Source organism: Chrysemys picta, chromosome 14 (genome assembly GCF_011386835.1).
Source record: "Chrysemys picta bellii isolate R12L10 chromosome 14, ASM1138683v2, whole genome shotgun sequence".
In the NCBI taxonomy this organism is placed as follows: domain Eukaryota; kingdom Metazoa; phylum Chordata; order Testudines; family Emydidae; genus Chrysemys; species Chrysemys picta.
In genome coordinates this window covers 37157502-37176907 of record NC_088804.1, presented here as the reverse complement: position 1 = coordinate 37176907, position 19406 = coordinate 37157502, and the positions used below count along the sequence as shown (strand labels likewise).

Sequence of the window (19406 nt, the reverse complement as noted above, 5' to 3'; positions counted from 1 at the left end):
ACTTCACTATAGGCTTGTCTACACAGGGCACTCAGGAAAATTAATCCAAATTAACTAACAGTGTGAATTTAAAGTGGACTAATTAAACCGCATTAAACCCCTGTGTGGAAACTCTTTGGGTCTGCCTACATTGCAGCAGCTGGAGATACTATGTGTGACACGAAGCATCCCACACATTACAGTAATCTTTGTACAAAATATACCATGTAAAATATCATTTGAAAACTAACAACTCACTGACCATTTATATTCCTGTGTGATGTAAGTACACAGTGGGTATTATGGATATAGGCTAGAATTATGACTAAAGTGTGTTTAAACAAGGCGTGTCAGGGGAAGTTGGTAAACAAGTCTGCCCTAGACAAAGGAATGTGTGTTTGATTCTCTGACCAACCTGATCTTCAGGCAAAAAATGATGGCCCATTTTTACATATGAGGTAAACAAAGCTATTAATCTAGCAAGTGGTGGAAGAAACAGCATGGAGCTTCCTTTACCACCAGACTCCTTGTCGTCATCCTCACAGCTCGAACAGTAACCTTCAGAAAAAACCATTGCAAAGCTTTCCCGCTCTATAAAGACAGGGAGTCTGAACCTCAAGTGATAAGCAATTGAATCAACTGATTGTATTCAATCAATACTACTGCATTATAAGCTTTTCTGAAAGCTAATGAAACTGCTGATTAATATCATCCTGAAATATATGTGAGGAAATATGGATACCTAAGGCTATTATGTTTTAAAGTCTATGGCCAAACAGGGAGAAACCGTTTCCTTCCCAGACAGGAAAGACGACAGCTTTCTGGAAGCTAGAATGTTGGATTGTTGCCAGTCAGTGGGAAATCATTTTGGAGATGGAAAATCCAGAGGAGAAGCCATTGTCATGCAAGTGTGCAGGGCCATTAACTGCCTCCTGCTATGCAGGACTCTGACTCTCAGCAGTGTGCCGGACACAGTGGGCGGCTTTCAGCGATGGGGTTCCTGAACTGCAGCGGGGCAATAGATGGCACACATGTCCCTACATTGGCACTAACCCACCTTGCCACAGAGTATATCAGCAGGAAAGGGCTACTTTTCTAAGGTTATGCAAGCCTTGGTGAATCACCAGAGAGACTTCACTGATATCAATGTGGACTTGTCAGGTAAGGGGTATGATGCTCAGATCTTTAAGAACACAGGACTGTTCAGAAAATTTCAGGCAGGGACATTCTTTCCTGACCAGCAGATTACCATTGGCAATATTAAAAATGCCTGTAGTGATTCTGAGGGACCCAGCCTACCCCTTGCTCCCGTGGCTCATGAAGCTGTATGCTTGCTATGTTGACAGGACCCAGGAAAGATTCAAGTACCAGCTCAGCAGGTGTGGACTGACTGTCCAATGTGCTTTTGGAAGATTTAAGGGAAGCTGGCAGCATTGACTCACTAGATTGGACCTCAGTGAGAAAAATATCCCAATGATTGTAGCTGCCTGTTGCGTCCTGTATAATATCTGCGAGGCAAAGGAGGAAAAGCTGCCCCCAGGGTGGAGGACGGAGGTGGAGCGGCTGTCTGCTGACTCTGCACAGCCGGACACAAAGGCCATTACAAAAACTTGAAGAAGTCTGTGAATGGCACTTTAACGGTCAGCCACAATAGTGTTCTGTGCTGGGCTGTTCTCTCAGCTTGAAGCGTTGGGTGCTGTTAGGAATTGTGTAGCACTCGCTGTACATTTATAAACACAGCGGGGTGTTTTCTTGAACCCATGAGGTGCTCTACATTTCTTTGGTGCTCTACGTTTACAAGTTACTGGGTGCTTTGAGTACCACTGTTCATTCTTCAATACGTGTTGTGAGCTATCATTTTATTTTCAAAAAATAGAAAGGTATTGAGGTGCAAAAACAGTGTGGAAAAACAATGCCCAAAAAAACAACAGGTAACTTTGGACATAGATTAATGGGATGGGACTTTGAAATTGGAAAGGCAGCAAAATTTCTGTCCATTTCAGTGCACATACATAGTCCATTGGGGCTCTCACAGGTCCGCATCTCCCTGACCCTCAGCCCCGCAGCCGACAGGGGCGGCTCAAGGCACCAGTGCACCAAGCGCGTGCCTGGGGCTGCAAGCCGCAGGGGGGGCGGCCTGCCAGTCGCTGTGTGGGTGGCAGTCAGGGAGCCTTCGGCGGCACGCCTGCGGGAGGTCCGCCGGTCCCACGGCTTCAGCGGCAATTCAGCGGTGGGTACCCCGAAGCCGCGGGACCGGCAGATTACCCGCAGGCGTGCCGCCGAAGGCCGCCTGACTGCCGTGCTTGGGGCGGCAAAATACATAGAGCTGCCCCTGGCAGCCGGAGAGCCAGCACGGCAGGCCCAGCGGCTCCCAAGCAGCCGGAGGAGGCAGCAAGCTCCGGGGTTCCCAGGCTGCTGTTGCTGACGCTCTGCCAGACCAGCAGGGTGCAGCAGTGCGCTGGCAAACCGTTACTGTCACAATGAGGGACGGCGCTCTGTACTGAGCAGCAGAAAACTGGAATTCTTTTGTTTTTTATCTTAATTTTTATTAAAAAATACATATCTACCCCATCCGCCCAGACCCTTTTAAATCGCCGGGCCCCTGGAAGAATTGACACGTTGGCCCCGTCTCCCATCGGCGTGCCTGGATACAAGGGATGTCCCTGTGTACATAAATGAACTGCTCTGCATGCCCAACAGGGGAATGTAAAGCAGATAACAATTCTGCCTCTTCTTATACGATGAGTAAAATAATTAAGAGTTGATACCTGTGTCATACCTCGGGGACAGGATAGACACCATCTTTAAATTTAAACAGTGTAATGGAAAATGCACACACACACTCACCCGAGATCCCTTCCCTTCATCAGGCTCGTCTGTGCTCGGCTTGCTAGACTGTGGTGGAGTCTCGAACAGGTCCTGGGCCATGACTTGGCCACACCCTCCCCCTTCTTCCCCACCTCCTCCTCCTCACTGTTCATGACAGGGTCTCTGTCTCAGGAACCTCCAAAGTATTCACAGTGGTTTGTGGGGTGCTGGTGGGTCTCCGCCAAGCATGGCATGCAGCTCGTTGTAAAAGAGGCAGGTCTGCAACTCAGCACCAGATCGATTGTTGGCCTCCCTGGCCTCGTGTAATGCCTTCCACAGTTCCTTCACTTTCATGTGACACTGCTGCAGATCCCTGTCCTACCCCTTTACCTGCATCTCCTGTGCAATCTTTCTACAGCTGGTCCATAGCTGACCTTACACAGCCTTTTCTCTCCCATAGGATCAGGAGAACCAATACCTCCTGTCTACTCCAGGCATGAATGCATCTAGTAAATGGAGCTGGCACGGTCTCTTGGGCAGTTTCACACAACAAGGGAGCACGGCTCAGTGTGCCCCACCAAGGTAGGCAATCAGGAAAAGACACTTCCAAAACACTTGGGCGATTTTAAAGGAATTGTGTGGCTTCCGGTCTCCGTGACTCATGAGTAGTGCAGTTTACAATCATGGCCAGAGCAATCGCTATTCTAGGGACTAGGACCCTGTGGGACCTGAGCTGAAGGAGGACTGTTAGGGTTGGCACAGGTCGTGCCGTGTTTACACTCACATTGTGTCGACTTAGATAGCTCGACAAAGGCACGACACTGTTCGGGAAGGTGGTTTTACTCTGTCGCTGTAATGGGGCACTTATGTCAGATGGAGACAAATTTGAGTGTAGACATGAGTCAACAACCTAATTTTGTAGGGTAGTCCAGGCCTATATATAACCTATTGTTCAGTGTCTATTGTAGATCCAGAGATTCCAAGGTCAGAATGGACCATTGTGATCTAGTTTGACCTCCTGTATAACATTGGCCATAGAACTTCCCCAAAATAATAGATTCCCCTCTGTGCCCGATCTACAGAAGATATGAGTCCATTACAACCCCAGTTACAGAGCCTGGCCCCTTAGTTAAAGCTGTAGAGATATACATTTTCAGCTTTGGAAGTCCCTGATTCAATCCACAGTATGTCAGCCAAGATGGCAGCTGTCACATTTGCACAGCACCAAGCATCTTGGGATCTTAATGGGGGTGATCAGGAGCTAACGTACTATAAATAAATAAAACGGTAGCTCAGGCCCAGCCTCCTAAATAAATCCACCGAAAAATTAAACATTAAAAACAAGGGGTTGGCATCTGCTTTTTGTATTGGTTTTATTTCACAATTCAGAAAACAAAACAAAGATATTTTACAGTTCTGCATTTAGAAAAATTATAGTTTTATAAACAAAAATGCGGCCCCGTAAAGATCATGCGAAGGCAAATCCCATTTACACTAAAACTTTTGTACACAGAAGTAGTAAAAACAAAAACCCGTTTTTCATAGAAAAAAAGCAAATGCATAAACGGCAGGCCGAGGCAGCCTCTGGTCAATAGCTATTCAAATCAATAGCTGCTTCAAAGCCAGGTAAGAGCAGCAGAAATGCAGTTATTAGGGAGGGGTTTCAAATGATCTAATTCCCAACTTCAATTGCCTTCAAATTTTGGCGTGACACTAAAATAAAAATCCAAGTGACTCCTCTTATGTTTTAGTGGGTTTTTCCCCCTCTTTGCTGTTCTCCCATATCCACACTCCGCATAGTGAAAAAAAAATCAAAAGAGGGGCCAAATTCGGACACAAACTTAGTAGCACCAACTATGTTAATGTGTCACAACCCAGTGGCTCCCTCCCTCAGGGGGTCCCCCCCGGGGAGGCAAATCAGCATTGTATATTTCTAATGCTGTTGCAAGCACTGCAAGCCATTTTGGGAAGGGTTACAAGCTTGAGTGTGGAGTGGAAGTTTCCTTTGCAGGTTGCGAGAGGCAGAAGGGGGAGGAAGGGAGAAGAAAACGGGTTAACTCAATGCCTCGGCTCAGCCCGAAAATAGGACGCGGGCTCCAGTCCAAGGTCATGGCGCTCGAACAGACTATGTAGCCAAAAAACCTGCAGCCACATCTGCTTCTTACCCAACCCCAGCCAACCGTGGGAAAAGGGGGGTCAGCTAGGCAGGGGATTGCAATACTGGCGAAACAGGAAAGGCCAGCAAGGGGGAAAAACAGAGGCCCGCGTCCCTGAAGCCGGTGTGTTTTGGGAAAGCTGAGGAGGCCGCAGAAAGCCAGTTTGAAGTGGTACAAAAAGCAAGGGGGACAAAGGTCCCTAAACAAAACACCCCCCCAAGCCCCCAGGACTTAAACCCCTCCTAAAAGGTAAAGCAAATAAAAAATTAACAGCGGACCCTGGGGGGCCTGTGCACAGGACAGAACTCTCGTCCACCCTTTCCCCTCTTCTTCTTACATTACACCCAGGCTTGGCCAGCCGTGGGTTGTGCACGTGTGAGTATGAAAGTGGGTTAGGGCACAGGCACTAACGCTTTTTTCCTTCCTCTGAGTAACGTGGGAAGCCCCCAACACTCACCGCTGTTATTTTATTAATAAAGCTTTAAAACTTAGACCCTTGCTGTGCTCCTTCATCTCCTCCCCTAACAATCCTGCAGCCTCAGCCTGATCACCTGACGCCTCAGGCAGATTGGTAACAAAAATCTGTCACAAATGGTCCCATTGACTTCAGGTACTCTGCCCTAGATTGCTTCCAATGCACATTAACTCCAGTGGGACTCCCCGTGGGGCCCTGATTCAGGAAAACGCCCTTATTTAGAACAGCACTTCAGTAACTCTGACCAAAGAAACTTATTATGTTCTCTGGAAATCCAGCATGTGGAACCAGATTCTTTTCAGTGACAATTGTGTGACACGATGTTTCTCGTTGATTTTATTGGTGTTGAAATTAAACTTATTTGCCAGCAATGAAAGCCTCCGAGGCTTCAATTCAGCGAGGTGCTTAACTACCGGGTCCCTAATGCCCGTTGATCTTAGTGTAGTTAGGGACCTAAATACCTTTAAAAATCTGACCCCCCCCCCTTGACATCAGTGAAGCTACTCACATGCTTAAACTGAGGCACGTTCTTAAGTACCTTGCTGAATCAGCGCCTAAATCCGGGCATTTGACAATATAAAGACAAGGCGACACTGCCCCTGAAAGCTCTATTGAAACATATTCGATTGAGAAATGCTTTGGTAAGACAGATGTAAAATCAGTAAATATTTGGCTAAAACAGAGCCTATTCCACCTAAATATGGGCAGCTGGTATATACAATGGAACACAACTAAAGATATGCCTTAATAATGCCATGCAGGATGTGACCCTTCCTAAATACGGCAGAGATAGGATTTAACTAATAGCACCCAGAACCTCAAAGAATGATCGCTCATCGAAGTCCTGTTGTACAGCATATATAACACTAACCAGAGACACAGACTTACACGAATACCTGTTTCTGAAAATCCAAATTGTTTGGCTGAAGATAATTCAAGCTATAGAATGATGATATAATTTATTTTATATTCACAACTTCACTTTTTATGTTTTTCATTGTCCTCTTTTGTAAGAAAGATACATTCTAGGTCAATTGAATTTGTATATATACTTCTTGGTGATTCTCTGATTTTCCTGTTATTCCAGTCCAGATTTCTTTCCATCCTTCTACAAGATGAATGATTCTCACAGACAGGGCAATGGCGCAATGATGTTCTACTTTGACTGGGTTGTACAATAGAACTAAACATGAGCCCAATCTAACACCCATGAATTCAGTGGAAAGGCTGCCACTGACTTCAGTGGACATTTGATTGATCCTTATTGCATTTTCCATTTCTATCCTCAGCTATTGAAGGTGTAACTCCTATTTGGCCTATGGAGGCCACAGAATCATACTACAAAATTTGGTGGGATTAGAGTAGCCTGTGTCCAATCTTATTATTCATAATAGACAAAACAAGGAACCTGACTTATCTCATTGCCAAGATTTTAGTCGCTTCCGAACAGGTACTTTTTAAAGACGCATTCCAACTATTTGTCACATACATTTACCTTGAAAATGTAACTGGTTTTTCTTACTATAAAGCAAACACAACATACCTTAAAAGACCACATTAAATAAATAAAGAATAGGTGTTTACCAGAGCCATTCCAAAATAGGTTTGCTGTGTGTAACTTCTCGAAAATGTGCAAACCTGCTCAGTTATGAAAGGTCTCTTTTTAAACTCAGATTTCACAAGGAAAGGAAACCTCAGTTATGAAACAAAGGGACTGACAAATGTAATTTCCTTGCTGATTTCATGGAGTTTAAAAATTAAATTAAATAAGTGCTTATCCATATAATGCTATTGGTCTACATTTTGGAATAGGTTTATAGCTGGTTTTCCTATCCCTCTAGTTTAATTTAAACATAGCCTGGACATCGGAAGGCTATGGAAAGCCATGAAACATCTGCCAGATAGAGTGGCTAAATAATTGTAACAGTAAGTGAAATATTTCTCATATGTTACATACTACAATCGAGTTACTGAGTGAAGGGATATCTTTTTACATCAACCAAAGAGTTAAAGGTTATGTTGCCTTCTCAATGTTAATGTAAGTTACTGTATGTCTGACCATTAAGGGGAAAATAGATTTGTGCTTAGACCAATTCTAATAACCCTCTAAAAGTTGGGAATAAATTAGCTTCAGCCATAAATGACAGGATTGCTATATTGTCTTACAGGGCAGTTCATCCTAGGCTGATTTTGTGGCTAGTTTTAATTCCCTCTAAACCATTCTATGTGATGTATTTAAACAGCTGGTCATAGCAGAATGACTCAAATTATTAAATATAAATTCATTAGAAGACATATAAGTTTTTAAAACCCAACACTTTGGATTCCAGATGCTCACAGACACAGCAATCATGTTGGAAGCTAAGATCACTATATGGTCTCGATTGTATGCAAGCAAACAATCCAGCCCTATTCCGTATATTTAAAGCCTCAGAACTGTACAAAAAAACTTCATAAAGATAAAGTGAACACACTTTATATAGATGCACCCATTTCTAACAAAAATAAGATTAACTTTTTATCACTGCTTAACTACTACAGACAAAACCAGCACTGCTGTATAGAACAATAAATTGCATTTAACTGTAAATAAAAAAAAAAGGTGGGTAGCATAATACAGAGATGTGCCAGGACAGGAGCTCTAATTCCACAACTTCTCATAGGTAACCCAAATTCCTAACGATCTGCTAATGTTTGGCCAGCAAACACCAACACCGCATTTGTGGTTGGCTGGGGTCCTTGTTTCCCAGGGGCGGGGATCTTCACCACCTTTTCTTACTTTCTCCACATTTTTCAGACAACCTCATCTCCAGGAGTCCTTCAGGCAGCCACAGGACCTCTGATCGCATGTTACATCATGACACCACTTGCCCTAATGCAATATGCCGCAGACCTGACTCAACGTTTCCTATGCACATGCGAGCTGATTAGGAAAACACTAAGGTTTTGCTCTTAAACAGAACAGCCAACCCCACCATACAAACAGTTCCAAAGAAGTTATATGCCCCACCCCACAAAAGGAGCAGCTTTAAAACTATTTTTTAAAGGGCCAACCATCCGCACTACATATTCCACCTTGCCAACATGTGTTGGTACTTCCATTGGGGTAGGTACTTCAAGTCCTAAAACACTATCTGTGGACCAGCTGGGGGTTCCGATATTTGTTGTAAATTAATCCACAGTCGAGCTGTTCAGCACACCTCTTTTGGAATTTGAGTTACAACAGTCTGAATGCCCTAGAATTTGTAAAAAAAACTGAACTGGTGCAGATGTGACATGGACAGTTGAGTCAGAACCTTTCTTCCCTGAAAGAAATTGGCAAGGAGAATGTGTTCAGAGCAGATGCCATCAAATGAATGTTGCTGTCCCTCAAGATCGGTGGATTGTTCTCCAGAAGAAACTTGCACCTTCCCGGGGAATTTATTGCTTCACGGAAAAAATTCGGAAAGCCATCCCTTCGCTGGGACTCTTCAAGCTGAAAAAGAACGATCATTATGAACCTTAGGGAGATGCATTAGCTCCCCACATAGTCACGTCAGTAAGGAAATCAGTGGTTTCAATTATTCATTTGATTTGAATGCATGTTTAATTTGCACATCTGCATTCTGAATTTCTGAAGCACTTGAGCTTCCATTACTCCCAGTTCAGGAGTTTCCATTACCACACTGAGCCCTGATGCTTGTTTTTTTCATGGAAAGGCACTAATTCATAGCTGGGGAAACTTAAGAGTGCACTGAAAAGCTGTTACCTACACGACCACCTCCCACATGATTCAATACAGGAGACCGGTGAGCCATCACCACGACAAGGGAGTCAGTGCAAGTGACAAGGAGGCCATGAGTACCACACCAAAAGCAAAAGCATAAAGATTGAGGGACATCCATAAGCACGGACTCCATGGGTGCTCAAGGGCTCAAGCACCCATGGGAAAAAATATAGGGGGCGCTCAGCACCCACAAGCCACAGCTGTTTGGCGTCAGCACCAATCAGCTGTTTGTCAGGGCCACCAATCAGCTGTTTGGTGGCTGGCAGGAGGTGCTCGGGGGAGAGCGGAGAGCAGTAAACGGCAGGAAGGGGGCCTCAGGGGATGGGGTGGAGTGGGGGCGGGGCGAGAGCAGGGCGGAATGGGGGCAGGAAGAGACAGAGCCAGGTGGGGCCTTGGGGAAAGGGGCGGAGCCTCGGGGCAGGAGCGGAGGTGGAGCACCCACTGGGAAAAATAAAAGCAGCTGGGTCTCTGGAGACAGTCTTCACTCTAGAGGCCTCTCTTTTCACTAATTCCTGATGTAAACTGTCTTGGGAAATATTTCTCAGTCCAGCACCCCTAGGAGGGTGGTGGGGAGCGAGGGAGAGAAAGAAAAATCTGGACACTGTGCTTCCTCCTAATCATTCCTGCTAACAGGACTGAGCAACAGACACTTCTCCTGCTGGACTGGTGGAATTAACCCAATAACTTCTTCCTTGTATGTTAATTACACTGTGTTTTCCAAGGAACTGTTAGGAAGAACATAACAGTGGCAGTTTCCAGTCCACTGCCAATTCCAATTTTTTAAAAAAAGAGGGTTTGTTCCTGGTAAATGCACTTTGCATCCCACACATACTAGAGATGGCAACCCTACAGATTTCCCATCAGTACAGTTCCCAAACGCTATCTGCTAATCAGAGGAAGCTTAGCTGAGTCTCATTCTCCCCTCTCCTTGAGCCAAACTGTGACCGTTTTCACACTCTGAATTTAAGTGAGATTATTAAATCTGTTGGGTTGCAACATGTGTGCCTACATTCAAGTGGGTTTCACATACAGCTGCACCAATTGTAATTCAACAGACCCGTCAGGCACATAATTGGGCATTAAAGCCTGCAGTCGCTTGCTCCATCAGAGTAGGAGGGTGGACAATGTAGGTCTGCAAAACAGCAAGATCTGAAAATCTCCGCCTTTTTGAAGAGTTCTTCTTTTGTGTGTTAAGGATTTAATGTATTCACCATTGACAAGTGGCTGAGCAAACATCTTGAGGGGGCGTGTTCATGTACAAATTGAAACAAACAAAACGTTTGCACGGTGTAACTGCAAAAAATGTGATGCAGAATGATAACTGTATCCAAACCGACCCCTGAATAGCTCACCGGCCTTGTTTTAAGAAGATGCCAGCTTTATTCCATGCATCTCCTCAACTACTCTGTAGTAGATTTGAAGGCATGAAAGTCTATAGCATGTGCATGCATGCTCTCTCTCTCTTTACACACACATTAGACAGACAGACAGGTTGGACCATCCCCAAAAAAGAATCAGGAATTGTCACATGAAGGTACAACCCACTATTCAGAAGCACTATTTTATCCTCTCAAGAGAGTGTGCTGGCACGTTGATTGATTTAGAATGCTTTCCACAAGAACAGAGAAATTACTTCTAGTCAACAAATTCAGGCCACTGTCGGAAGAGAGAATATTGGGCTAAAGGACCCATGGGTCTGACCCAGCATGGCCATTCTCATGTTCTTATGCTATTAAATATATTAGACTTTCCAGAACTCAGTAGTGGAATTCCCAAGTGAAAGCCACAAAGCTGACTATACGATGAAAGATGCAGACCACGTGTTTATCTTTTTAGTGGTGTTAATTTGCCAGAATGTTTTAGGATAAAACTCATGTGAAACTGCTCCCCCAACATTAATTAATAATGACTTTGCTAAAAACCAGAGTAAATTTTAAAGTGCTGTATACCCAGTGAAATTTATTAACAGTGTATTCATATTTTGACTAGTTTAAACTCATTAGTAAATGAAGGAGAAGCTTAATAGTATTACATCCTTAATATACAGAGTCCAAGAATAATGCATTCAGCTGCAAAAGGCAAAGAAGGGATGACACACACTGTTTTGTTCTTTTGCTTCTCTGAGTTTACAGCAACATGTTAGAATCACTTACCTTGTATATTCAATTCCCATCATCCACATTTTCACAAACTGATCACAAAAAAGAAAAGTGACCCTACCTCTCAGATTGGACGCCATTCTTCAAAGAGCCAACATAGTTTTTCTTCTTGTCCACAGGCATTACATCCACATAACCGCCAGTCTCGTCTTTAATGACTCCAGCGTGCACGGCTGTTTTGCAGATACTGGAACTCTGAAAGATCATAAAGTAAATGGATTTAGCTGGGGCTCCAAGACCTTTTTCTGATGACTAGGAAAATGAGGAAGAACGAAGAGAGACATATGGGAACGAGAGACATATGGGAAAGTTGTTTGTCTTCCAGCCTGAGCAGTAAGAAAGGATTCTACAGATCACAGAATCATAGAGCTAGAAGGGACCTTGAGAAGTCATCTAGCCCACCCTCCTGTACTGAGGCAGGACCAAATAAACCTAGATGAGCTCTTGCAGATGTTGCATGGTCCCTGCTACTAATTGCAAATGGTGAGAATTCAGCATAGCTGGCACAGGGAGGTGTAATGACTGCCCTACGGAGGGTAAGCAGTATTACCACTACTTCTCTCCATGCACCTCTGTCAACAGGCTGGTCAAACAGCCCATTGGTCACAACAGGAACTCTGCTAAGGGGAGACTGACTGAATCAATGGATTTACTAGCCAGCCAGGCCCTGTCTACATTAGTCAGTGCACCCTCTTTTGGTGCTGCAATGGCACATGTTGATCTCCTCAACCCGGCCTTTGTTCACATGAGAGAGTGTGGCCACTTTGCATTGTCAACAAGGTAGCAGAGGTTCTGCAATTGTTTGCTAGTTTGAAACAGCAGAGATCCTTGGCGAATTTGGCCTAAAGAAATAAATGATCATTTAACTTGAGACATGTTAGGTCCCATCTTCTCAAAAACTAAGATGAGCTTCTTTCATCATGATCTGGTTTTCAGAGGTGCTGAGAACCCACAGCTCCTACTGACTACACCCAGCGTAGCAGGCAATCATGAAAATGAGGCCTGCAATCTCTGTATTGCATGCTGCTTCTGTTTTTTATTTTACTTTGTTTTGATTGCTGCAGGAACAGAACCTACCAGCAACTGATGACTAAGCTACAAAAACATCCAGGAAACAGAGTGATAGCAGAGAACTCTAAGGCTCAATATGAACTTGGACGTGAACCTTCTAAAAGTTATACACTGCTAGTTAGAACAACAAAAAACAACTCTAGTAACGAGGATTGGAACAGGTGAAAATCCAAAATCCACAAACTTCTTGATCTTTAAAAATCAAACTTCCACTGCAGAACCTGCAAAGCAATATTCCGGCAGCATCTGTGTACTATAGATCATGCTCGCTCACTCTCCAAGGCCTTAAAAGGCAGGTTTTCCCCCATTCCCTATATATTTATCACTTTGGATTGCCTATCTCTTGGCAGCTTTTGCAGTTTTAATTGCCAGTTTGGTTTTGCTTCTATATATGGGCAAGACAGCACAGGAACACTTTGTTTGGAAGATATCCTTTGAATTTGCTCTAGTATGCAATGGGAAATCTGTAAATCTAAAATTGGCTCATTAAATTAAACTGTCCTGAATGCACTGTCCAAGGCTATTTGTAACACTCCCCACTGGGACAAATCCTTAATGGTGTTCTTTCCAAGGCATTCCTTTCTTCCAGAACTTGTTGTTCTTCTGCCTGCTCATTCTTTGGCCATTTTTTTTTACATACCCCTTCCCCTATCAGCCTATTGGGTTCCTATCTTCTATCTTGCCAATGAGTCTTTATCTTAAGGAGTTGTCGGAAAAGGGCTCTGAAGATGGGAAGCACTAGGAGGATGGAGGAGTTTTCTCCCAAAAGGGAGGGCACTGGCGCCTCAGGGATCGCACAGCAAAAGATACCACATAGCAGGTTCTCTGCCTCAGCCCCAGCCCCATTTTCTTGGGATGAAACCTAGTATCTCTGGAATGCTTCCCTCCCTGCAGAACTGGGATCTCCGGGGGGGCCCTGTCCGGCACCAGCTGCATCAAACTATTAGCAATGAAATAGGCCTATGAACTAAGGCCTAGTCTACACTAAAAAGGAGGTTGACCCAGCTAGGTCACTCAGGGGTGTGAAAAATCCACACCTCTGAGCAACTTCGTTAAGCTGACCTGACCTACACTGTAGACAGCGCTAGGGCAATAGAAGACTAGCGACTGCCTCTCGAGGAGGTGGATTACCTACGCCAACAGGAGAACCCGTCCCATTGGCATAGGCAGTGTCTACACTGAAGTTGTGCCACTGTAGCAACCCAAGTGTAGACAAGCTGTAAGTCACCCATCAAGTCCCCATTTAGTGTGACTAGCCTGAAAACAAAGATGTGTTCCTCCTCGGGGGTTCAGCAACACTCTGTGGTTTCCACTGGTGATAAAAATCGGCCTCGTTATGCAGGCTTCCTTCTTCAGGAAATCTCTCCCCAGCTAATTGCCTCACAAATGAGACTGCTGGAGACTAAACAACCTTTATCTCACAACAGCAGAGAGACAGTCTCTCTCTCTCATCTCCTCAGGGTTCCTGAACATGAATGGGACACACATTTCCCTTTCAAGCGCAAGTCTCACCATGAACCAAGCAAGAAGATTGCCCGATTCGTTATGTATACATTTCCCAATGCTCCTGCATTTCGTAAAAGCTCTCACATAGCTTTGATAAAGATCCCTGCCTGACACACAGCCCACAGCCTCAGAGACATTCCTTTCAGCATTAGCAACAGTGGAATTTGTCTTCGCAGAATAAACAAAGGTGCAGACGAGAACAATCCAACCTTTTATTTTAACCACTACAAAGAACCAGGCCAACATTTTCAAACCTGGGCACTTACATTTAAGATCCTACAGCCACATTTAGGTGCCTAAAATAAAAGCAACCTGATTTCCAGCAGCACCACGCACCTGTAGCTCTCATTAACTTCAGTGAGAAATGGCCGCCTGCAAACCCAGCAGTGAAATGGCAGATATTTCTAAGGTAAAAACAAATAGGGGGAGGGAAAATCCCTGCGGGGCCCCTTTATCTACTATAAAGAAACAAATCCCTCTTTAAAACAATCCTTTGCAGGTTCACCTTGCAACTTATGTATAGCATGTCCATCACCACAGAATATAAGCCAGCAATCTTTCCATTCTCCTCCCGCACAGCTAGTATTAACATTAGTCTCCTCTCTCTGACCCTCCATACAGTCTGGCCAATCGTTAGTGCAAGAGCCTTCTCCCTTGCATGTCCTGCTGCCTGGAACAGTCTTGCTTCCCTCTGCCTCATTTCAGAGCTCAGCTGAAACACCTCCCTTCTGTGGTGTATTGAAACCTGTGTTAAAATTATAAGCTATCACTTTAAGTTGTAAGGGGGTTCCTGGTTCTGCTTCCAGGCTAAGGGGCTGTGTAGGGAAGCCTGAAATCTGGCTCTTTCAGCAGTCAGTCTGATAAAGAGCCAGTCTGGAGCAAAGGTGGGTTGAGTTGTGCCTCTCTGCCTTAGAGGGCAGCCTGCTTTCTCTCTCTCTCTGTGTGTTTCTGGTTGTTGCTGTGTTAGGTTTCTGGATTCTAAGAAATAAAGTAGTGTTATCTTGCAACCCTCCAGGAACAGTATAAATGAACGGGGTGTGTGTGTGAAGAGGGGGTTCCTAACTCTCTGCGTGTATGCCATGAATATAACACCTTCCTCTTTGGCTGTGCCAGTTCATTTCCTTCTTCCGTCAATATTATTTATCTCTGCATTTCTATTGCTTAACTCAACAAGGCCTTTCAGGATACAGTTTGTATGAAAGCCAGCCCCATTCAAAAAGGAAGCACCGATGGAAACTGGAACAAATTGGAATGGGAAATAAGTGATGTTATTGCTGATAAAGAATGAAAAATCATCAATATTTTTGTTTGGGACACTAAGACTAAACCAGTCAGAGAGTTTAAGGTCAGAAGGAACCACCAGATCATCTAGTCTGATCTCCTGTATATCACAGACCATCAGCTCCACTCAGCACCCACACACTAAACCCAACAACCAAAATTAGATCCCGGTATAACAGCCCGCAGGTGCCCCTCACAGCAAAGTCATTTTGTGGGGAGGGGTGGAAGGCTAAGTTAGCTTCGATAGAAAATGAGGGCATGTTTCTGTCTCAGCCCATAATGATCCCCGTCCCAAACTTTTAACAGTAAACTTGGCTACCCAATCCGGTTTTAATCCAAACAGTTATTTGGTTTCTCTCTCAGACGTGGAAAGAGTCAATGACGTCCATTTATTCTATTTCACTGGACAGTGATGTGTGCATTTCTTGTGATCTTTCCAAGATGAGAATTTGATCATTGCTTAGCCCAGCTTCAGTGTCCAAGATGCCCAGCCATCTGTCCCCCAAAACAGCAAGACTGTTAGACACAGCAGAAACAGATGGATTTTTTGAAGCAATATAAAATGGAGTTTGTTGGCCACCTGGTTCCTGCTGAAAGGGTATTGACAATTGCTCCGTCATGTCCCCTATATACCACTTGACTTTGCAAACCTATTGTAAAGAAGCTCTGACTTTTCTTAACCCTTCTATTTCTTGGAAACCCTCACAAATGCACCTGTTCCGGCTTTTGGTGCTTCATCCATTTAATGCACATGCCCATGTATTAAGGTACATCAATGCGTGGGCCTAACAAATCATTTTATGCTTGAAGCCAGGGAGGGGAGAGTTGTGCGTGTGCTTCCATTTGTCTGTTTTTAACCACAGTCAGTGTCCTGCTTTCCTCAAGGTCATGGAACATCTTTTTCTACATTGGAAATAACTTTTAGCAGAGCTGCAGAACATCTGGATTTGATGACGTGCATTTGGCTCCTCCTCCTTCTATTTACTGTTTGCTTCCACAATTTATCATGCACATTTTAAGGATCTAGCAATTACACTTCAGCAACGCATTAGAGGTCATTGGTCATGAGTACCTTGGCTTCTTTGCCTCTTTGGTTGGTTTCCAAAAGTACATTGACCTCACTTCCTATAAACATACCTTTCCCAAGCCCTTGACATCACGCAACCTAAAATAGCATCCTTATTTCTATGAGAAGAAAACAGAATCTTCTTTAAAGCTGTTAAAATCCCAAAATCCTGGGGCTATGGACTAACCCAAGTAGAACCAAGTACAGCCAAAATCCTTTCTTCCTGATGTTGGAGCTTTGTTCTCTGTGGTAAAACAAACTTTCAGATGCATCCTGGGATCATGTAAACATTGAAGCTCTCCAAGGCGGACCAGAAGGTTACAAGCTCATTGAATTGGATTCTGCTACCTACTTAGTAGTGATTTTATGATGCTAATGCCCATAAGTTATTTCCCCATTAACTCCTCTGCTGCCAAACCATTCTGCAGGTCAGGGTTTTGGATGTGCTGCTAACATGGCAGAGAGTGCAAGAGTACAAACTCAATGGGGGAAAATACTTTGTTTTCTTTAGTTAAGCTATTAAAAAGGACAGAGTCTGTGACATATATACCCAAGTCCCATGAAGGTGCAATTTTATGGATGGGAATCCACAGGGCATATGAGAAGACTAGCACTTGTCTAGTTTTGTTTGTTATCTGTTTTAATTTTTCTTCTGATTTGTGGCTTATGCTACTTCATTGCATGCCTTCTTGCAGAGCATTCCACACATGCAGTACCCTTTATGGGAAAAGCTTTGGACTAAATTCTCATTGCACTGAACGTTTGCTTATTTTGTCAGCCTTCCAGTCCTCGGATTTATCGTTAACGCAAAGAACTTTTCTATTTGTACCCCTCACTGTGCTTACAATCTTCTGCCACAGCTTCCTCAAGCCCTTCTTCTCTACCAACTCTAGTCCTGTCTTTTCCTGCCATTCTGCTAACGCTCCTAAACCCTTCAACACATGCCTTGTTAGACCCTGTCATCTCTGACGCCCTGGCCATACTAGTCTAACGAAGATCCAACAAATCCTTGACAGAGCAGTAAAGTATTTTTTCCCCAAATCACATTCCATGCCTCAGTTTATATAATCCCAAACCCAGAGATTCACAAGAAGTGGGGCTTGTGAACCAGGACACTAGTGCCTCTGAGTATAAATCATAAAATTATACGGGATTGAGATGGTGGTAATTAATTAGTGCCTCAGGGACATCTTAGCAGCCATGGAGTTCTTTCAGTTCAGATGCAAAATTGAGGTCTTGAGTGCTTGTGACCTTCAAAGATCTCATGACATTCTTCACCACTCCTCCTGCTGCAGATCTACTGTGGATAGCCACATTCTTCTAGGGTGACCAAACAGTAAGTGTGAAAAGTCGGGACAAGGGGAGGAGGGTAATAGGAGCCTATATAAGAAAAAGACCCAAAAATCAGGACTGTCCCTATAAAAATCGGGACAGCTGGTCACCCTACATTCATCCCACTAAAACTTTCCCGGCTGTTTCTACTGGATAGCATTCTTCTCTACTTCCTGCCCTTATGCTGTATTCTTCTCTACTTCCTGTGCTTATCCAATACACACAAAGAGCACATGCTCTGGTTCCCAGGAGGGGTGGCTGTTTTTCAGAGATATCTGAAATCTTTCCTGCATATATATATTGGAAAGAGTTTGGGGGAAAAGGTGTTCTAGAAACGTAATATTTTATTATCACAATTACATGCTATTTTTTGGCTTATTCTATATCTAAACAGGCAATGGAATCATTGCCCTAATAGATGAATAGAGTAAACAGAAAACTGGCATGGAATTATGAGACTTTATTCATATAGTTTTATAAAAATATAAACAACTGAAATAGTTGCGTGATGTTTTTCTGATCAGTTAATTACCTGATCATTTGCCCAATGAAATTGTTATTCTTGGGATCCTGCAGAGGCAATCTTATTTAACCCTGTGCCAGTTCTGAGGCCAAACCACAACTGGCACCAATTTCAAATTCCTCTGTGTTTTTCCTAATGCTGCCTGTGACTACAAAGGTAAAAAGGAAAAAACTCCACTAACTATCAACAACAAAACAACAGGCAATTCTCCTCCAAGGCCCGCAAACTCCAGAACAAATCTCTAATGCTCATTTTCTTTCTTTATTGATCTGGATATATATACATAATAAACAAAAATGTAACCTAGACCGCTCCCCCTCCCAAATTGAAAACTCTCTTTCTAGGTGGAAGTTTAGGAAGGGTTGATACAACCAAATATTGAATGGTTAAAGCAATACCAAGCATATCATTTCGTATACTCCGATGATCCTGCTAGGAATATTTTCCAAAAATGTGCTAACCACCAGAAAAGTACTTAAGTCAAAAAAATGACTCTACACTGACCCTCACCAAACCACCAACAAAGAAGTGGAGCAGATTTTATCATTTCTCAGGAGTTTGAAAAGATGTTTGCACCTGTCCCATGTGGACACTGAGCCATAAGAGCAGTGAAGTTATACTAAGCCTGCATTGTCAGTGGATTTTAGACACATGCTATCTCTAAGTGGTGACCAAAACAAATGTTCCTTTGCATTTGCATCTGTCCATTAGGTTATTTTTTGCCATTTAACCTCTGTCCATTCACATCAACTCTACAGCTGTTCACAGAACTACAAAACAAAAAAAACCAGCCACCCACATTCTTCATTTCCACAACAACTGCTCACAAATCATATTCTACTTGCAGAAAAGAAAGGGGGGGAAATCTATTTTTGCAAGCTATGTCGAGTAATAACATAACATATGTAACAATAAAGCTATTTGCTTTTCATCTGTATATAATATATGGAGATATACCTATCTCATAGAGCTGGAAGGGACCCTAAAAGGTCATTGAGTCCAGCCCCCTGCCTTCACTAGCAGGACCAAGTACTGATTTTTGCCCCCAGATCCCTAAGTGGCCCCCTCAAGGATTGAACTCACAACCCTGGGTTTAGCAGGCCAATGCTCAAACCACTGAGCTATGCCTCCCCACAAGAAACTTTACAATGCTGGACAAGCATCAACCCCATTTTACAGACAAAAACCCAGAGAGGTTAAGTGACTTTCCCAAGGCTGCAGAGCAAATCAGTGCCAGAAATGGGAGTGCAACCCGTCTCCTGATGCCCTATCCATAATGCTGAC

General features: G+C 43.7%; 1 protein-coding gene across 4 annotated transcripts in view; it reads right to left on the bottom strand.

Moving 5' to 3' along the window:
• Nucleotides 1–4135: 4135 nt before the first annotated feature.
• CRISPLD2 (cysteine rich secretory protein LCCL domain containing 2) overlaps nt 4136–19406 on the bottom strand; it is a 43021-nt gene continuing 27750 nt past the window's right edge. For all 4 annotated transcript variants that reach the window (XM_005292290.5, XM_008168633.4, XM_065567284.1 and 1 more), the window contains 2 exons: nt 11405–11538; nt 4136–8893 (listed from right to left, as the gene is read on the bottom strand). In XM_005292290.5, the coding sequence (XP_005292347.2) occupies nt 8839–8893; nt 11405–11538 (189 nt within the window). In that variant the 3' untranslated portion in view covers nt 4136–8838. The remainder of the gene's footprint in view (nt 8894–11404; nt 11539–19406) is intronic.